General features: G+C 45.3%; 1 protein-coding gene across 11 annotated transcripts in view; it reads right to left on the bottom strand.

Annotated features, from left to right (window-relative positions):
- The window catches only part of PKN2 (protein kinase N2), a 218713-nt gene that overhangs the window by 33666 nt on the left and 165498 nt on the right, over positions 1-19549 (bottom strand). For all 11 annotated transcript variants that reach the window (XM_030205380.1, XM_030205389.1, XM_030205381.1 and 8 more), the window contains 3 exons: positions 8450-8586; positions 8271-8346; positions 8099-8190 (listed from right to left, as the gene is read on the bottom strand). In XM_030205380.1, coding sequence (XP_030061240.1) covers positions 8099-8190; positions 8271-8346; positions 8450-8586 — 305 coding nt within the window. The remainder of the gene's footprint in view (positions 1-8098; positions 8191-8270; positions 8347-8449; positions 8587-19549) is intronic.

Genomic DNA, 19549 nt, shown 5'->3' with positions numbered 1-19549 from the left:
TGCGAATGCCAAGGACGTCCTTTATGGACATCCTTCACTATAAAAAAAACTCCCTCTAAAAAGACGTTCTTTTTACAGGCTACAAGCTAATGTACAGTTCGGAGGCAAGAGAATAAAAACTAACTTGACGATACGGAGGAGCCTTCCAGCCCAGAAAATCGGGACATGAGAGGACACAAATCAAAACTTTTTGGACGTCCTGCCCTCCAGGTCTCTCTCAGCCAATCACAGTGCGTTTAGCTGATACTGGTAACAGCTAAATGCGCTGGGATTGGCTGAGAGAGACCTGGAGCTGATCAGTTATGCTATTACTTACTTGTTCTGGAGTGCTGTATTTTGTTGCTGTTTTGATAAATGTTCAATAAAGACTTCATACAACTTAAAAAAGTGGTAAAAAAATCCAAGTGCTCGTCCTTTTTTTTTAAACAAAACTATTAGTTGGATTTGAATTTGCCACCTCTGGATTACAAGACCGGTACTCTAAACCCTTGACCACAACTGTACTTGCTTAATGTCCCTCCCTTACTTCCAGGTCTCTCAGCTGAGTGAAGCACAGCCAAAAAGGACGTTTTTATTATTGGGGGGGGGGGGGGGGGGGGGGGGGGAGAGGTTGGCCCCTAAGTCCTGCACTGAATTGTCGAACAGGCCTGTCTTGGTTCTTTTTATTGCTTAGAATGAATTCAACACTAAGTGGAGACTTCCATCCTGTTGTTCATGAAGAACACGCACCATAGCAAGGTAATATGTTTATATCCGTGGACAAGCAAGGTGGAATGTCCTCACAGATGTGACGTCCTAGCAACAAGTTGCCTTAAACAGAGAAAAGGGAAAACAAAAGACAGACTGCCAACGGGCAGACAATAAAAGTGTTTTCTTTGACACCAGGCCTTTTTTCTTCTCAGATTTTCTAGAAATAGATCCTTTTATTCTTTCCAACCCAACAGAATACTGGAAAAAAATTATACATGAAAAGTTTAAAATAACTGTCTAGGGTCAAAGTAACTTCAAAATTTTAATGGAACAGGACCATATTTGGCAAGGGAGAAAAAGTTTGAAAATGGGCAAGGTTAGACCAGGTTGTCCAGAGAAATAAAGTTCCCCCCCAAATTAGCCCAATTCATTTCCATGAGAGAAGCTGTTCCATTTTTTTGATCCCCAGAAACACTGATACAAAGTGTTTTGGGAATTCCATTGGAGCATACGTTGATATGTTGGGTGACACCAAAGGTCCATCAAGTCTGGTATCTTGTTTCCAACCATGTCACAGGTATCTGGCAGGATCTCAAAGAGTAGATAAGATTCCATGCTGCTTATACTCAAGAGATAAGCAGTGGATGACTCCCAGTCTACCTTAATAACATTTGAGGGACTTTACCTTCAGAAACTTGTCCAAATCTTTTCTAAAACTAGCTACACTAACACCTTTTCCCACATCATCCAGAAACAAATTCCAGAGTGGGTTCTTATTAGAAATGTACTATACTGCCTAGGCTAACTGGCAGGTCTTGGCATTCTATATAAATTAAAAAGTACAAATCATAAGCAAAAGGAAAAGAACTACAATAAATTGGCAGGACAGGTATACAAGACAGCAAAAAGCAAGCACACTTCAAACTACATTAGCTAGGGTAATGGGCGGGCTGTAGACAGGTAAGGGAATGTAGAGAGGGGAGTGGGGGGAGTATCACAGGGAGGGGAAAGAAAAAGGGCACAGTAAGGCAATCGCAGCCAACCCCACAAGGAAAACCTAGGATGGGTGGAAGTCTTGGGTAAAGATCCAAGCCTTCAGTCCAGTTGTGAAGACCTTGAAAGAAGATTCTGCATGGATATGCAGGGGGAATGAATTCTAAGAAGAAGAAGAAGAAGAAGAAGGTACGATGCCTAGTTGACTCTAATTGGGAAAGTTTAGGGCCACGTAGGACCAAATGGTGATCGTTGATAGAACGAAGAAGGCGGACCAGGGAATACAGAATAGTAAGAGAGGACTGGTAGAGAGGGTGGCTCATCCTGTGGGCTTTAAAGGTAAGTGCCAGGAGTTTGAAAAGATGACGTTGTTGAATGGGAAGCCAGTGGTATTTTTGGAGCAAAGGGGAAATGTGGACATGACACTGAGTGTGACATATAATAGTGGAATAGCCATGTTTTCAGAGACTGAAGGGGAGGACTGAAGTCTCTTAATGTTGGATTGAGTACAGCCAAGGTAAATAATATTGCAGTAATCTAATCTAGTTGTAAGTAGTGACATCGTTTATCGTTTATTAAATGTAATAAACTACCTGCCTCACAAGCAAATCTAGGCAGTTTACACATACAACAGAATCAAAGAACGAAAAATATATGGTCCGAAATATCGATGAATCAAATGGAGCTGGCAAAGATTTTAAAAAATCAGTCCTGCACACAAATGAGATTTGTGGAGTGAATGTAAGATGCAAGTCAAGAAGAACACCCAAGTAGTGGAATGAGTCTACAGGCTGGTGGTGATGAAGAAGTTCAGGGGGATAGACAGTGTAGAAAGTCCTCCTGTAAACCAGCAGCCAACGTTTTTGCTTTGTTGAGCACCAACCTGTGATCAGTAAGCCAGCCTGAGATCAAATTTAGACAGTTTTGAAGTGGAGCAAGCGACAGATTTGATGGATTTGTATGAAAGAATAATAGGATATCATCTGCGTAAAAATGAAAAGACACATCCATGGACTGAATCAAGATGGCTAAGGGGCTAAGAAACAGGTTAGAAAGGAGTGGTGAGAGAACAGGACCTTGTGGGACCCCACAGGTCATGAGGGAGCCTTGGAAGAAGGAGTGACTACAGTAAAGGAACAACTGGTGAGAAAGGAAGAGAACCTAGATAGAACCAAGTGACAAAAGGTGAAAGAGTAAGAGGGAGTGAAATTAAACATGACCAAAACCGAGCTTCTCATTTTCCCCCCCAAACCCACCTCCCCACTCCCCCCGTTTTCTATTTCTGTTGATGGCTCTCTCATTCTCCCTGTCTCCTCAGCGCGAAAGCTTGGGGTCATCTTTGACTCTTCTCTCTCCTTCTCTGCTCATATCCAGCAGATCGCCAAGACCTGTTGTTTCTTTCTTTACAACATCCGTAAAATCCGCCCCTTTCTTTCCGAGCACTCTACCAAAACCCTCAACCACACCCCTGTCACCTCTCGTTTAGACTAGTGCAATCTGCTTCTTGCTGGCCTCCCACTTAGTCACCTCTCCCCTCTCCAATTGGTTCAAAACTCTGCTGCCCATCTCATCTTCCGCCAGGGTCGCTTTACTCATACTACCCCTCTCCTCAAGACCCTTCACTGGCTCCCTATCCGTTTTCGCATCCTGTTCAAACTTCTTCTACTAACCTATAAATGTACTCACTCTGCTGCTCCCCAGTACCTCTCCGCAATCGTCCTTCCCTACACCCCTTCCCGGGCACTCCGCTCCATGGATAAATCCTTCTTATCTGTTCCCTTCTCCACTACTGCCAACTCCAGACTTCGCACCTTCTGTCTTGCTGCACCCTACGCCTGGAAGAAACTTCCTGAGCCCCTACGTCTTGCCCCATCCTTGGCCACCTTTAAATCTAGACTGGAAGCCCACCTCTTTAACATTGCTTTTGACTCGTAACCACTTGTAACCACTCGCCTCCACCTACCCTCCTCTCTTCCTTCCCGTTCACATTAATTGATTTGATTTGCTTACTTTATTTATTTTTTGTCTATTAGATTGTAAGCTCTTTGAGCAGGGACTGTCTTTCTTCTATATTTTTGTGCAGCGCTGCGTACGCCTTGTAGCGCTATAGAAATGCTAAACAGTAGTAGTAGTAGGAAGAGTGGTTCACCAAATCAAAGGCTGCCGAAAGGTCTAGAGATAGCTAAGACTACTCTATGTTTATCCAGTTGAGTGTAGATTTTGTTTAGAACTGCGGTAATGACCATTTCGGTACTATGATGTGCCCCAAAGCCTGACTGTTTGGGATGAGGAGCTAAGGATTTCTTAACAAATGAAGTCAACTGTAGAAAGACTACCTGTTTTAGCATTTTGAAAAGGCCCATCTATAGGGGGAAGTGGGTGTGGTATATGGGAAGTAGGTATGACTGTTAGGAGACTGCCTGTCCCTTTAAAAGATAGTGGATTCAACTTGGGGCCCCTATCTGCAGTACCACAAATTTACATTTACCTGGGATACTACAGGTAAGTCCAGTGCTTTTTTTGTGCCGGTACGGCGTAACGGCACCTTTTTTGTGAGGTCCGGCTCACCTGCCTGCTCCCTTCCGTTCGTGCACCCTGCTTTGAAATCTTTAATTTACCCGAAGTCGCGGTGAACTGGCAGTAAAAGCAGCAGGCAGGTTCACTTCCTCGTCGCTTCCCTTCCCTCTCAGCGCGTCCCGCCTTCCTCTGATGCAATTTCCTTTCTGAGAGGGAGGGACGCGCTGAGAGGGAAGGGAAGTGACGAGGAGGCAAGCCTGCCTGCCTGCTGCTTTTATTGCCGGTTCGCTGTGACTTCGGGTAAACTAAGATTTCAAGGCAGGGAGCACGGGTGCACGAATGGGAAGTCGGGGAGCTGAGGGAGGGCAGCGGGGGGGGGGGGGGGGCGCTGGGGTTTGAACGAATCGCTGGACATGGAGGGGAGGAGAATCGCTGGACATGGAGGGGAGGTCAGTGAAGAGAGATTCGCTGGATATGGATGGAAGGGGAGGGCAGGGGAGAGAGGAGAATCGCTGGATATGGATGAGAGGGGAGAGAAGGAGAGAGGAGAATCGCTGGACATGGATGGCAGGAGAGGACAGGGGATAGAGGAGAATCGCTGGACATGGGAGGGGAGGGGAGAGAAGAGACATGCTGGACATGGATGGAGGGGAGGGGAGACAGGAAGAAGATGCACATTGATGGGAGGGGAGGGCAGGGAGAGAGGAGAAATGCTGGAAATAGATGGAGAGGAGAGCAGGAGAATTGTTGGACATGGATGGATGGAGGAGTTGGTGGAGAGAGAGGAGAAATGCTGGACACGGATGAAGGACAGGAGAGAAGTGCTGGACATGGATGGCGGGGAGGAAAGAAAAAAAAGAAGATGCACATGGATGGAAATGAGGGAAAGGGAAGAGAGGATAAAACTGCACATGGATGGAGAAAATAGACAAAAGCTGGATCCACGTTATACCTCCTCCAGTCAATTCCACGGAGGAGGACAAAGCTTTTACTTATGGATGTAGGGCAATGAGCAAACAACAACAGGCAACTGAAACATGGATCAACTACAAAACCATCTAAACATCTGCACACTGTTCAAACAGTACATGGAGAGATCAGAAAATATGCTGCCCACAGATTACCAAATATAAATGTTTTTACAGGGCTTCAGCAAAGAGCTCTCTCTCTCTCTCCTCCCGGGCTGAAACTGGGGAGGAAGCCAGCAAAATCCAAATGAAAATGAGCTCCTGGGCCAATCAGAGCCCTGAACAACAAGTCTTAAAAATAGCTGGCCACATCCTTTATCTACGTCAACCAAAGAAGGAAAGGTCAGTTCTTTGCAACAGCCTAAAACTCACCATGCACCATTCGCTGGTCAAACCAGAGAAATACACCCCAAGAATAATCAAGGCAGTTTCACAGGCTTAAAACACACTATTCTGTCACAATAACATTATGAGAATGCTTTGCAGAAATATTCACCATCATTATCTCAGTGCTCCCAGCATCATGCTCTGATGACACCCAATGCCAAATGCTTCTCTGCTCCTGCTCGATGCACAATATTTGAAGCTGTCTATGTCAATGCTGAAGAGAGCGAACCTTTGTCCTCTTTGGACAGATATTGGTTGATGTCCAATCTGAAAGGGGTCCTATCGATGCTCAACATCAAGAAAAATCAAGGTCTCCATAAGGCCCAATGCATCCTCAGTCTATGATGCAGCTCAAGGGTCTTTTGAGTCCAGTGTTCCTGAATGTGTTCTAGACTTTGAAAAACCAAAGAGCCATTCCTTCTGCTCATCACTACCAGAAGACCTCACTGTCATCTATCAGCACAAGCAACAGCTAGAGATCTTGTAATCTGGGACCAGTATTAGCAAATACCAGTTGTAGATATCTACACCAGTGCCGTAGCGAGGGCGGCTGACACCTGGGGCAGGTCGCTGCTGCACCCCCCCCCCCCCCGAGTGCAGCACGGCGCCCCCCTCGGCACGCATCCCCCCCTCCGGAGCGCATTGTTACTTACTCTAGAAGCAAGGGGCGGGCGGGAGGGCCGATCCGCCCCCGAGTCCACGTCGCTGGGAGCTGCGTCGGCTCCATTGGTTCCTTGCTCTCTCTGCCCCGGAACAGGAAGTAACCTGTTCTGGGGCAGAGGGAGCAAGGAACCAACGGAGACGACACCCCCCCCCCCCCCCGGCGGCGTGCACCCGGGGTGGACCGCCCCACCTTCCTACACCACTGATCTACACCAGATACTGTCTTGCTCCATGGCCTGCAGTTGTTAAACCCACTGGAGGTTTTCCTTTGGGCCATATTTCCAAAATAAATAACTGAAGTAAAAATAATTTGGGAGATAAGAAACCCCACTGAGCTGCAAAGAATTCTGAAAAAATGGCAAAGAGGCGGACATAAAAAAAAAAAAAAAAGAAAACTGAAATGCCAAAACGTAAACAAGGAGGTTAAGGGAGGTATTTATTAAGGCGAAGTAAAAAATTGGGCTTTTATTGCATCTTAATTTCCTATGGGAGTGACTAACCTGTGGTAACTCATCACTGCAGGAAATTCACTCCCGTGGTATATGAATAATGCAGCTTATGATCAATCTTGCATACTGTACTATTCATAGTGCCCGGGAGCATTGGGCCGCTAAGCTGTGGCTCGATATTGCCAGCTTGACTCTTAAATGGCCAGCACAGTGTCAGGAGCTGCCTCTCCCTTGTTCTCCCCAAAGATTCCCCCCCCCCCCCATATCAGATCCCCACTTCCAAAGTCCTTCCCTCCCTACCAATGCCCCCCCCCCCCAATTACAAACCCCCTAATCACAAACCCTTCTCACCCAAAAGCCCCCTCCCCCCAGGTCTATCTTGCAAAATCCCTGGGCTCTAGTGGGATCATAGCAGGAGCTATCCCAAGCTGATCCTGTCCCTTACCGGCAACGAGCTCAAAATAGAACCAGCATCTCCTAGTTGTGGTCTCATGATACTACCGCTAGGGGCGCACTTTACCTTTATACTGCAGCTTGACCCCTAGTTGTAATACTGCAAGACTACTGCTAGTGATCACCAGCTCCATTTTACATTTGGTGTTGTAAGGGACAGGAGCGACTGGGGATCATTCCTGCTCTGACCCCAGTGATTTTGCAAGGTAAGCCCAGGGGAATGGGGCTTTTGTGGAAGGGAGATCTTTGGAGCGGGATGAGTTTGATTGGGGGAGATCCTTGGGGGGCGGGGGGGGAGAATTTACTTTCAGTTTGACCAGCCCCTTTAAGAAGTGGCCAGGAAAAATAACAGCAACTTTTTGTTGGCATTAATTTTCCAGGAATAACGCTTGCAGTGTTCACTATACGCTGCATTATTTAATTTACATAGTAATGAGGTATACTGCATACATATGCATACTTTGCATCTAAGTACTGTGAATCCCATGGTACTTTAATGTGTGTTAAGGTAATATAATGCATGTTATTATCCTTTAATATGTGTTAATGACAAATAATGTGCATTACGACTATAATGCACCTTAATATCTTCTCTCCTAAGACAGAAAAGAGGCGATCGACATCTGAGAACTGATGTGGCTCCATGCAATGACAGTGCAGAACTCACACACATGTATAGTGAAGCTAAAAGCTTTAGTTTTAGAAAAGCTAGGGGAGAGGCTTGTATGTACTGGCTCTGTCTGATATCATCCATCTGTGAGGACATTCTATCTTACTTGTCCTTGGAGAACTCCAGGATAACTAAAACAATCTTCTCGTTACACTACATTTCTCAAATAAATGAAACAAGATAAAATAACTCACATGATCACTTTTGTTTGTGCTTTAGAAGTTTCTGGTTCTGAACTACTAGCATTATTTCTACCATTTGACAGTCACAAAATAATAATATATGCTAAAAGCTTAAATCCAACTGACCTGTCTACCTCATCACGAGCAATGATGTCTCCTTTCTTTAATGCCTTGATAGCAAACATTTCATTGGTGTTTTTATATTCAGCAAGAAGCACCTGAAACAGAGGACACACGATATATGCAACAACTTAAGTTTATACTCATCTAAAACAGTACAAAATATTCCAAAATCTACCTTTCCAAAATGCCCTCTACCCAATACAGCACAGCATCTGAAGTCCTGAAGGTTAAATTGGAACCTCTGCTGAATTCTGAAAAACATAAGGCCAGAAACATGACTGCAAATCTGCAGAGAAAGAAAAGGTCATTCTGTTACCAGAAAGAAAGGCTGACATTCTAAGCTTATCCTTGTACCTTCTATTTTCTGCCTCCTGATTGCTGCTATACTGTAGGTCTATTTGTGGAATTTCTGGCACATATATTATTTCGGTCTGGGTTTTAGGAACAATACTATTTCTGTTAATCTCAAAATCAGAAGTCCTTGCTGGATCCTGGGAGAGAGGTTAAAAAAAAAGTATATTATTCTGTGAAGTGCAAAGTAATGTTTATTCAAAATAAAAGCACTCAAAACATTGCTAGTTTCAATAGCTCTTAAATGTAAGTATTTAGATTTGGATGGTTTGTCAATAGATATGATTTGAAATTGGAACTTATTTTTTTTTTATACTGTCTTATATACTGTCCACAATCAAAGCAGTGTATAGTGAAGGTACTTACCTGTAGCAGATGTTCTCTGAGGACAGCAGGCCTTAAATTTTCACAAGAGGGTAAGTCACGCTGCCCAGTCTGGAACTTCTAACAAGCTTAAAATAGAGCTTTGTGGAGTGCGAGACACGCTCCACCTTGCATTAGAGAGCGCCTTCTTGCCTGCCACGAGGGCACGAGTCCCGCAGTTAGATACTACAGCAAAAATAAAATTGTAACTAGGAGACAACTCCAAGGGGAGGTGGGCGGGTTTGTGAGAATATAAGGCCTGCTGTCCTTGGAGAACACCTGCTACAGGTAAGTACCTTTGCTTTCTCCGAGGACAAGCAGACCTTATTTATTCTCACAAGTGGGGAATCCCTAACATCTAGGTGCACTACAAATAACAAACATTGGACAACTGGGCCTCGCAAAGGCAAGAATATAACTCAGATTAACCTAAACTATATACAAACTTGAGAGAGAGTGCAGCCTGGAACAGAATAAAATGAGTCTAGGGGAGTGGAGTTGGATTCCAAACCCCAAACAGATTCTGCAACACTGTCTGCCTGAACCGACTATCACTTTGGATATTCTGCTCAAGGCAGTAATGAGATGTGATGAAACTTACTATAAGGTGCATCCACTACTAAGGTCTGAAGCTCATTAACTCTACAAGCTGAAGTAATAGCCACCAAGAAAATGACCTTCAATTTTTAAAATACATTGGAGCTGTCCGCGGCACAGAAGAGAAAAGTAGAGCGTGCTGGAGACGGAGTAGTGGCAGCGGGCAGGAAAGAATGGGATTCTTTCCTGTCCCTGCAGCCGCAATGATCACTACACCACCAGGGCAGGTGGCAAGGTAGTAGTATGCGGGAAGGGGATGGCAGCATTGTTGTGGCGATGGGGGGAGGGTAAGCAATGGTAAGCATGGCAGTCTCTGGCGCCCCCCTGCCATGCATATCCTACATAAGTATTGCCATACTGAGACAGACCGAAAGTCCATCAAGCACAGCATCCTTTTTCTAACAGTGGCCAATCCAGGTCACAAATACCTGGCAAGATCTCAAAAAAGTCAATATATTTTATGCTGCTTATCCTAGAAATAAGCAGTGGATTTTCCCCAAGTCCATTTTAATAATGGTCTATGGACTTTTCCTTTAGGAAGCCATCCAAACCTTTTTTAAACCCTGCTAAGCTAACTGCTTTTACTACATTCTTTGGCAACGAATTCCAGAGTTTAATTACACGTTGAATGAAGAAACATTTTCTGTTTCCTTTAAATTTACTACTTTGTAGCTTCATCACGTGCACCCTAGTCCTAGTATTTTTGGAGAGTAATCAAGTGATTCACGTCTACCCGTTCCACTCCACTCATTATTTTATAGACCTCTATCATATCTCCCCTCAGCTGTCTTTCTCCAAGCTGAAGAGCCCTAGCGTTCTGCCGGCCCTGATTGTCTATCTGAATGAGTACAATTTGGTGAGGCAACCAATCTCTGAAAACCTTTAGAGCATTCAAGAAGGTTGATCTGAAGACCTGTTTCCTTGACTGACCCATCCACATAAGCTCCCTAACGTAGGAGAGAAGCATCTGTTGTCAACACCTTTTGAAGCTAAGGAATTTGGAATGGGAGTCCCAGAGTCAAATTGGATCAAATGGTCTACCAGAAAAGAGAGTGAACAAGGTCTGGGAACACTTGGATGACATCTTATAGACTTCCCGTGGCTTGGCACCACTGGTAGGCTAGGGTCCATTGGGCTGATCTCATATGAAGGCGTGTCATGGGTGTCACAAACTGTGGAAGCTATGTGGCTCAGCAACAACATCTGCTGAGCTGTGACCTGCTGAGAGGCTCAAACCTGAGAAACCAGGGTGGCTAGTGTCCACTCTTGGTTCTGGGAGCCTCATACTTTCTGCGTATCGAGCAGTGCTCCAATGAACTCCAATCACTGGAGAGGGTGAAGCTGGGACTTGGGGTAGTTTATAACGAACCTTAGTACCTCTAACACCCGAATAGTCCTCCGCATGGACTCCCAAGCACTGTCCTCCAATGTGCTCTTTACCAGCCAATTGTCGAGATAAGGAACACATACACTCTCAGCCTGTGTAATGATGCTGAAACTACTGGTAAAGACCATGGGTGCTAAAGCGAGGCCAAAAGGCAACATGCAGTACTGGAAGTGGTGTGCTCAAAGTCGAAACTGAAGATACTGCCAGTGGGCTGGACGTATCTGGCCGTGCGTATATGCGTCCTTTAAGTTCAGAGAGCTTAGCCAATAGTGTTTCTGAATCATGGGAAGAAGGGTGCCTAGGGAAACTGTCCTGAACTCTTCTTTGACCAGGAATTTGTTCAGGGCCCTTAGGTCTAGGATGGGACGAATCCCACCTGTCTTCTTTTGGACGAGGAAATACCTGGAATAGAATCCATGCCCTTCTGCCCTAGATGGAACAGGTTCGACCGCATGGGCCTTCAGAAGGGTGGAGAGTTCCTCTGCAAGTATCTTCTCGTGTGGAGAGCTGAAGTAATGAGCTCTCAGTGGACAATCTGGAGGTTTTTGAAGCCGAGACAGACTATTTGAAGAACCCACTGGTAGGAGGTTATAAAAGGCCACCTTTTGTTGAAAAATGTCAGCCTCTGGTATGGACACTTTGAAAGCAGCTATGCTCTGCTGGAGCCAGTCAAAAACTGGCCCCTTGCTTTTGCTGGGGAGCAGCAGCCGCTGCGCATCCACCTGTAGACATTGCTCCTGCATCTTGAGCAAAGCTTCAGCAATGGAAGCGGGTGGTCAAGAACTCCAGAAGCTGCCCGAAGGCTCCGTGAAGAGACTTTTTCATCTCAATGTAACTTTGTTTATATGTAGATCTGCAATTTGAGCGGGTAGTTTTATAGGGCAATTTAGCTCGTTTATTGGGATTTTCAGGTTAAGGCTATAATGTTGTCCTTTATGGATCTAAAAGGGGGTAGGAGAGGGAGGTGTGATAGTGGGATGTGTTTGTGGTTTACTTTGTATGCTGTAATATAGGGTTAGGACTGTGTTTTGAACAGAAGGAACGAAGGGATGTGAAGGGCGGGGGTATCTGGGTGGCTCTTTGGCTTGGTGGGTTACTTTCTTCGGAGAGCCTAGTTAGGGGGCTTGCGAGTCTCTGTCTAGGGGGATTTTTGATGATTTGGTGGGAGGGGGTGGGGTGGGTATCTAGGTATTGTCATGGTGGGTGCTCATTGTGTTGGAGAGATGGAGAGGGGGGGGGGTCTTTTCCCTTTTTTTTTCTTTCCCCCTTTTGGGCTGCTTGTTTGTTGGGTCATCCTGTTCTCCTGTTCTCTTCCTCCTGGGCTGGCACAGAGCTTGGTTACACCCATGTTTGCCATATATTATAAATGAGTGTTGATCTAAAATTTTTGTCTTTCAATGTCAAGGGCCTTAACTCTCCCCAAAAGCGACAAAAGTTGTTTAGGGAACTGCAAATGAGTACTCCACATGTGGTTTTTGCAGGAGACAAATTTTAGAAGGGAACATGAGAAATTGCTCTGTCATCATCGATATTCTTATGTATTCTTTGTTTCCGATGCCAGTGCTAAGAAGAAGCAGGGGGTTGTGATTTTATTACATTCCTCCTTGCAGGTACAGGTACAGAAAATAAAGCGTGATCCTGCTGGGCGCTTCTTGTTTTTACATGTGATGCTGAATAACTTACCTTTCTCTCTCTTGTAGCTGTATACGCTCCTAATGAATCTCAAAGCGCATTTTTTGCCCGGTTGGGCAAGGTGGTGCACACTGACCCGTATGGTAAATTGTTTTTTTTTTTTTTTTTTTGGGGGGGGGGGGGGGGGGGGGGGGTTAATGCAATGTTTGACCCAAAACTGGATAAAACTGGGGTGATATCGAGAGCTGACATTCAAAACTCTAAGGCGTTGGAGGATCTGGCCAGAACTCTGGCTGTTTGTGACATGTGGCATTTACATCATCCACGCGACAAGGATTAATCTTTCTATTCTCATTCTGACGATTCTTACTCTCGCATCGATCATATTCTTCTTGACATATCTCTTTCACAGGGTATTAGTGTTTCAGGTATAGGTTCCATCACCCTCTCGGATCATGCCCCAACGTGGTTGAACCTTTCCTCTTTCTATGAGGCAGAGAAAGACACTAGATGGTCTCTCAACGTTTCCCTATTAAGAGATCCGAAGCTGTTGGCGCAATATAGGACAGTTCTGAAGGAATATCTCAAAACCAATGTTGCATCGGGGCCTCCTATGGGAATTGTGTGGGATGCTTTAAAGGCCGTGACGAGGGGATTTTTCTTTAAAAAGGCAAGTATTCGAGCCAGGGCACAGAGACAGGAGGTTGAGGCATGTGTGACACGATTGGCATGCCTGGAAGCTAAGCATAAGTTGTCACAAAAGGTTGAATACTTGCGGGAGATACAGGCCCTTCAGCTTCAGTTGGACAATGTATACTCGGAACAACTACAGTTTGTTCGAGGTCAGCAACAGTTGAATCATTACTCTACCCAGAATAAACCTAGCAGATCTTTAGCCCTTAGGTTGCGGCAGAAGCAGTTTGATCGTACTATCTTACGTATCGGGGATGGCCATAATAAAATATTGACCCAATCCTCCTTGATTCGTCGACGATTTCAGGCCTTTTATCAGTCCCTTTACTCAGCAGATTCTCATATCAAGCAAGATGCGATAACGGCCTTTCTTGCTTCCCAGGATCTTCCTTCTCTTTCAGATGCTGCTTAGCAATTATCTCTTGAGAGTGTTGTTGGGGCTGCAGAGGTTGCCTCCGTGATCAAAGATTTACCCATAGGCAAAGCTCCGGGGATAGATGTGTAGCCGAATCAGTTTTACAGGGTATTCAGGGGGGAGTTGGCTTCTCTTTTAGCGGAGAATTGTAATGGAGTTCAAGATGGGGAGGTTCTCCCTCCCTCAACGATGGAGGCCTGGATTGCTGTGATCCCAAAGCCTGGTAAAGACAAGGTGGAATGTGCATCTTACCGGCCAATATCTATTCTAAATTCCAATGTTAAAATCATAGCAAAGGTTTTGGCTAATCGGTTAGATAAGGTTCTTCCTGACTTGGTCCATCCTGACCAAGTTGGGTTTGTTCCTCACAGGCAAGCTAAAGATAATGTGCGGCGTATGGTAAATTTATTGTACGTAGCTAATCAGTCTCGAACATCCTTATGCGTATTGGGTTTGGATGCTGAAAAAGCGTTTGACCGTGTTCATTGGCCTTTTATGATGTGTGTTATGGAGAGGTTGGGGATAGGTTTGCACTTTCGAAATTGGATCCAGGCTCTTTATCATTCTCCCAAAGCATGTGTCCGTATTAATGGAGGTAATTCGCCATTGTTTTCTTTATCCAGAGGAACGAGGCAGGGTTGTCCTCTCTTGCTATTTGCGCTGGTTATGGAACCGTTAGCTATTGCTATTTGAGCTAACTCTAATATTTCAGGGTTGCAGGTGGCAGGGTAGGAATATAAATTGGCTCTTTTTGCTGATGATATATTACTTTCCTTGACTCAACCCTTACTCTCTTTGCCAAATTTAATCCAGGCGTTGGATGAATATTCATTAGTCTCGGGGTTTAACATGTCTAAATCGGAGGCGATGGCTGTTGGTATCCCAGGTTCTATCCTGGCTTCTTTACAAGAAAAATTTCCATTCTGTTGGGTTTCCCAAGGAATCAGATATTTGGAGGTCACCCTCACTAAAAAAATTCTCTGACTTATTTGTGGTTAATTATCCTTTTCTTTTGAAAGAGATCTATAGGGACCTGGAAACTTGGGGGTCTATAGATTTATCGTGGTTTGGTAGGATTGCCACCATCAAAATGAATGTATTGCACGCCTGATGTATCTATTTCAGGTGCTTCCTTTGCGTTTAGCCCAATCTTATCTCTCAGGTATACAGGACTGACTTACGTGTTTTAAATGGTCCAATAAAAGGCCACGTATTTCTAGAGTTTTGTTATATAGAGACCAGCGACAAGGAGGGCTTGGTGTTCCCAATATATATTGGTATTATAAAGCGGCGCAGGCGATTGCGGCCATAGAATGGTATCAGGCTGATTCTCATAAGAGGTGGATTAGTCTGGAACAGGATTCAGTTGGCGGGTGTTTGTTGCGTTCGTTAATGTGGTTTCCATGGAGGTATAGGAAATTAGACAAGGGGCTATGTCCCTCAATATCCAGAACTTTTCATTATTGGGATAGTCTCTTTGTTTCACAGGACTCGGTCCTTTCCAAACTTACTCCAGTAATTCATAATCACTTTTTTCCTCTGGGTCTTGAATCTGGTATTTTTAAATGCTGGTTTTCAGTTCGTTTGGAATCTTGGGATCAATTTTTGGACGATGATGAGTTTGTACAGTTCCAAAGCTTGACTGAGCAATATGCTCTTTCTTCTAAGGATATTTTTGCTTACCTGCAGGTAAAACATTTCCTTTCAGCTGGTGAGATTAGGGCTAAAGTGTTGCGAGAGGATTCATTTTTGGAAGATCTGTGTGTGGACTCTAAAGTGACGAGAGGTCTGATAACGTGTTTATATTCATATCAACGTAGAAGGATTCAGGCTCCTGTGGAATATCGAGAGCACTGGCATCGGGAGTTGGGGGTGACATTGTCGAATGATGATTGGGCTGTTATGGAGCTTACTTTGTCGCAAATCTCTATCTCTACTCCGTTTAAGGAGAATGCTCTAAAGGTGATGTATAGATGGCATTTGACCCCTGCCCGTCTTCACCATATGTTTCCGCAGGTGTCATCTCGGTGCTGGAGAGGGTGAGGGCAAGAGGGAACTATGGGACATCTCTGGTGGACCTGTATTAAAGTACGTGCTTTTTGGAAAGCTGTGCAGTATAGAATCCAGAGATTGATTTCTAAACCCCTGAAATGGTCTCCTGAGTTTTTTCTTTTTCCAAAGAAGCCACCGGGCCTGGCCACTTCCCATTCTTTGTTGGTCAGGCACGCTATGAGTGCTGCTAGGGTTACATTGGCAGCTTCATGGAAGTCCTTGCAGGTCCCTTCAATTGCTAAGTGGCTCAATAAGCTTTGGTATGTGTGTGAGATGGAGAGGCTCTGGGCTAAGCGTAATAAAACACTGGCTAAATGGGAATCTATCTGGTGCCCTTTTTTGGCACATTGTTCTTGCTGAAGTATTTCTTGATTAGGAATGGAGGGGAGTAGGGGAACGGGGGGGTGTCCCCCCTTTTTTTTTCTTTGTCTGGTGGAACTGCGGGTAATGAGACAATGGCGGGGGGGGGGGGGGGGGGGGGGTTTGGTAAAAGAAAATGTATAAAAACTGAAGTGACTGGTGTTTTTACATGGTCTGCTGGGGAGGTGTTGGTAACGTTGTTATTACAAATATGGTTGTGTTCACTTTTCCTGCACATGTGAGTTTTTAATGTGCAAGAGATATGTGTAATCTTTACAAGTTGTTCTTTCTCCGAACTTTGAATAAAGACTTCTTTCAATTAAAAAAAATAAAAATAAAAAAATCGGGGGAAAAAAGTCAAGTGCTTGTCAGTGCAATAATAAAAAGGTCTATTTTGGCCGTCATTCCCCCCCCCCCCCAAAGACGCTGCGCACCCCCTCCGATGTGCCTCAATCCAGAGGACAGTGCAGTTGAGGACGCCCATCCAAAAAAACGCCCATTTTGGCCGCCTTTCCCCCTCTGCAATAATAAAAACGTCTTTTTTGGCAGTGCTTCACTTAGCTGAGAGACCTGGAAGTCCCTGAGCCAATCACAATGCGTTTAGCACAGCTAAACGCGCTGTGATTGGCTCAGACTTCCAGGTCTCTCAGCTGAGTGAAGCACTGCCAAAAAAGACGTTTTTATAATTAAGGGGGCCAAAATGGACGTTTTTTTTTGGATGGGCGCCTTCCCCCCCTTGCAATAATAAAAACGTTTTTTTTGGCAGTGCTTCACTCAGCTGAGAGACCTGGAAGTCCCTGATCCAATCACAACACGTTTAGCCGAGCTAAACGTGCTGTGATTGGCTCAGAGACTTCCAGGTCTCTCAGCTGAGTGAAGCACTGCCAAAAAAGACGTTTTTATTATTAAGGGGGGGAATGACGGCCAAAATGGACGTTTTTTTTGGATGGGCGTCCTCAACTGCAGTGTCCTCTGGATCGAGCCGCATTGGAGGGGGTGAGCAGCACGGTGTCTTCGGGCGGCACAGGGAGGCGTATCTGGCATGCGCAGAGCAGTCAGCATAACGCTTGGCTGCTCTGCGCATGCTCGATCGGCCAATTATTTAACGATGGAATAGAGAATGCAAGTGAGCTACAGCGAGCGGCTCATTTGCATTCCCTTTTCTTAATGCATGCCCATTCCTTATCGATTCGCTAAGGGAATCGATAAGGGAAGGGCTCTAATGATTGTTTAGTGCATCTGGCTCTAAGTCCCACAGGTAGATGCTCATAAAAGCTAGTAAGACTGAATATGAGACATAAGCATTGAAGCCTGAACATCTTCCTCCCAAAAGAGTCCAAGGTTCTAGCTTCTCTGCCTGGGAGCGCTGAGGTAAAGTCCCTAGTACCCTTGGCCATTTTGAGAGCAGATTCCACCACCTGGAATTGCGAGGCAACTGGGGCCTACTAAAACCAGGCATATTGTGGATCCGGTACATGGTGTCGATCTTCTTGGGCAGAACAGGGACTGAGAGAGGGGAATCCCAATTCCTAATCAGGACTTCCTGGAGTACCTTGTTGAGAGGGACAGTCACAGCTTCCCTAGGAGGAGACATACAGTCCAGGACCTCAAGCATCTTAGCCCTGGGCTCATCCTCCACTTTTAAAGGAAATGGAATGGCCGCAGCCATTTCCTTTACAAAAGAGGGGAATGAAAGGCTCTCCAGAGGAGATTCTCTCCTTTCAAGTGGAGGGAAGTGATCAGAAGGAATTCCATAGGATTTATCAGAGGAAAAGTACCTTGGATCCTCCTCTGACTCCCATGAGTGCTCCTCACTGATGTCGGACAAAACCTCAGCACGGACAGAACTTGCCTCAATGTAGAGGAATCATGTCTCAGAGAGGGACGTCGAAGAGCTGGCTCCCACCTCAACTCTGGTGAAGTTTTCTCCATCGACGTCGAGGGGATACCGTCCTGGGTGGCAGTTGACACTGGTACCACATGCAACACCGGCGCTGGAGGACGCACCGCAGGTTGAGGGCCAAGTGGGGCCGCAATGGGAGGTACAGCAGACACAAGCACCTCTGGTACAGACACACACCGTTGCCTAAGACCATCCAGCAGTTCAGGGCGAGGGTAGACATCGGGAAAAGCTGGGGTGCTGGCTCAGAGACAGGTTGCAGAACCAATGGGGTCGAGATGTGAGCCAGTCTTGGCTGCTCGGAGACCGACGCATTGGCACTTCTTGAATGGTGGTGGTGGGGGTAGCAATCCTTCCGGCGCCAACACTTCTTGGATGCTGATTCTCTCGTCGCCCCAGAGTTCCCGGCACCATACATCGAGGAGGACAGGTGCAGATGCTTCTTAGCCTTCGCCCGAAGCTCGTCACCGAGACTCCTTGGTACCGACAAGGACGATGCCAAATTCTTACGTTGACCTAGGATTGGGTCAGACACTAACCAGTCAAAGGGGCCCTGTCCAGCAACTGGTGTAGAGACAGGTGGAGACCCACTCGATGCACTGCTGCTCCGAGCATTCATAGGTCTTAAAACAGCCATACCCGGGACCGATGCTCCCGATGCAGACGCAAACGTCGAGGACTTGGACATGGCTCCAAAAATCTTTTCACGTTGAGCATCTCTGGACACCTGAGTTCTCTTGTGCATACTCAGACAGAGGACACAGTTAGCAGGGTTATGGTCGGGCCCTAAGCACTGAAGACACCAAGAATGGGTGTCTGCACCACAGATGGTCCGACTGCACTGGGTACAGTGCTTAAAGCCACTGGGAACTTTAGATGACATGGATAGAAAAACTTCTTCAGAGAAATGAAACAGATTGATGGTGCCGGAAAAAGGGACAATAGCAAAATCATGTCCCAAACAGTACTATCTTCAGCAGAAAATTTACTTTTTTATATTGGGATTATCAGACTTCTATGCATCTCGCAACCATCTGAACAATAATGTTCTTTCGTTCTTTCTTTGCAAACGAAATGGCGCGGTGCAAATCCTCATAGAATCCCACTTTAATTTTTATTCAAACTGGATTTTATCAAAAATTCTTAAACATCCTTAAAAGTTGTGACTTATCTTTAATGGCAGCAGCATAAAGTTATCAGGAACCTCCGCCGACATGGCCAGGTTTCGCAATCCGCTTTATCAAGGTGGAGGCTCACTGCAAACCAACGATAAAAATAAATGTCCAACATCTTTCATAAGGGGAATCTATATAATCATAAACTATAAAGAAAGAAAAATACATATTTACCGTTGTAGCTTTCATATCGTTCCTGCATCAACAAAATGGCCGCGGCATCTAAGCACACGCCTTCCGTTTAAATAAGCTACAGTTGATCAAAAAGAGAACCTCAGGATTGGATAATCAACCAAAATAGCCAGCCAATCAAATCAGCGACCACCAGTCTATTTCAGAATTCAAACCGTCAGGGTATAAAGATTTAAGCTGAAAGATCCATCTTTGCTCTTTAAAATTTAATAATTGACTAATATTCCCACCCTCCCATCCCGCACATATATGGTCAATAATTCTCCATTTAAGATCTGTAAAAGAGTGATGAAATTCTAACCAATGTTGAACCAAAGGTGCTGATAGCACTTGATGT

This window comes from Microcaecilia unicolor, chromosome 6 (genome assembly GCF_901765095.1).
Source record: "Microcaecilia unicolor chromosome 6, aMicUni1.1, whole genome shotgun sequence".
In the NCBI taxonomy this organism is placed as follows: Eukaryota; Metazoa; Chordata; class Amphibia; order Gymnophiona; family Siphonopidae; genus Microcaecilia; species Microcaecilia unicolor.
This window is presented reverse-complemented; position numbering and strand designations above follow the sequence as displayed.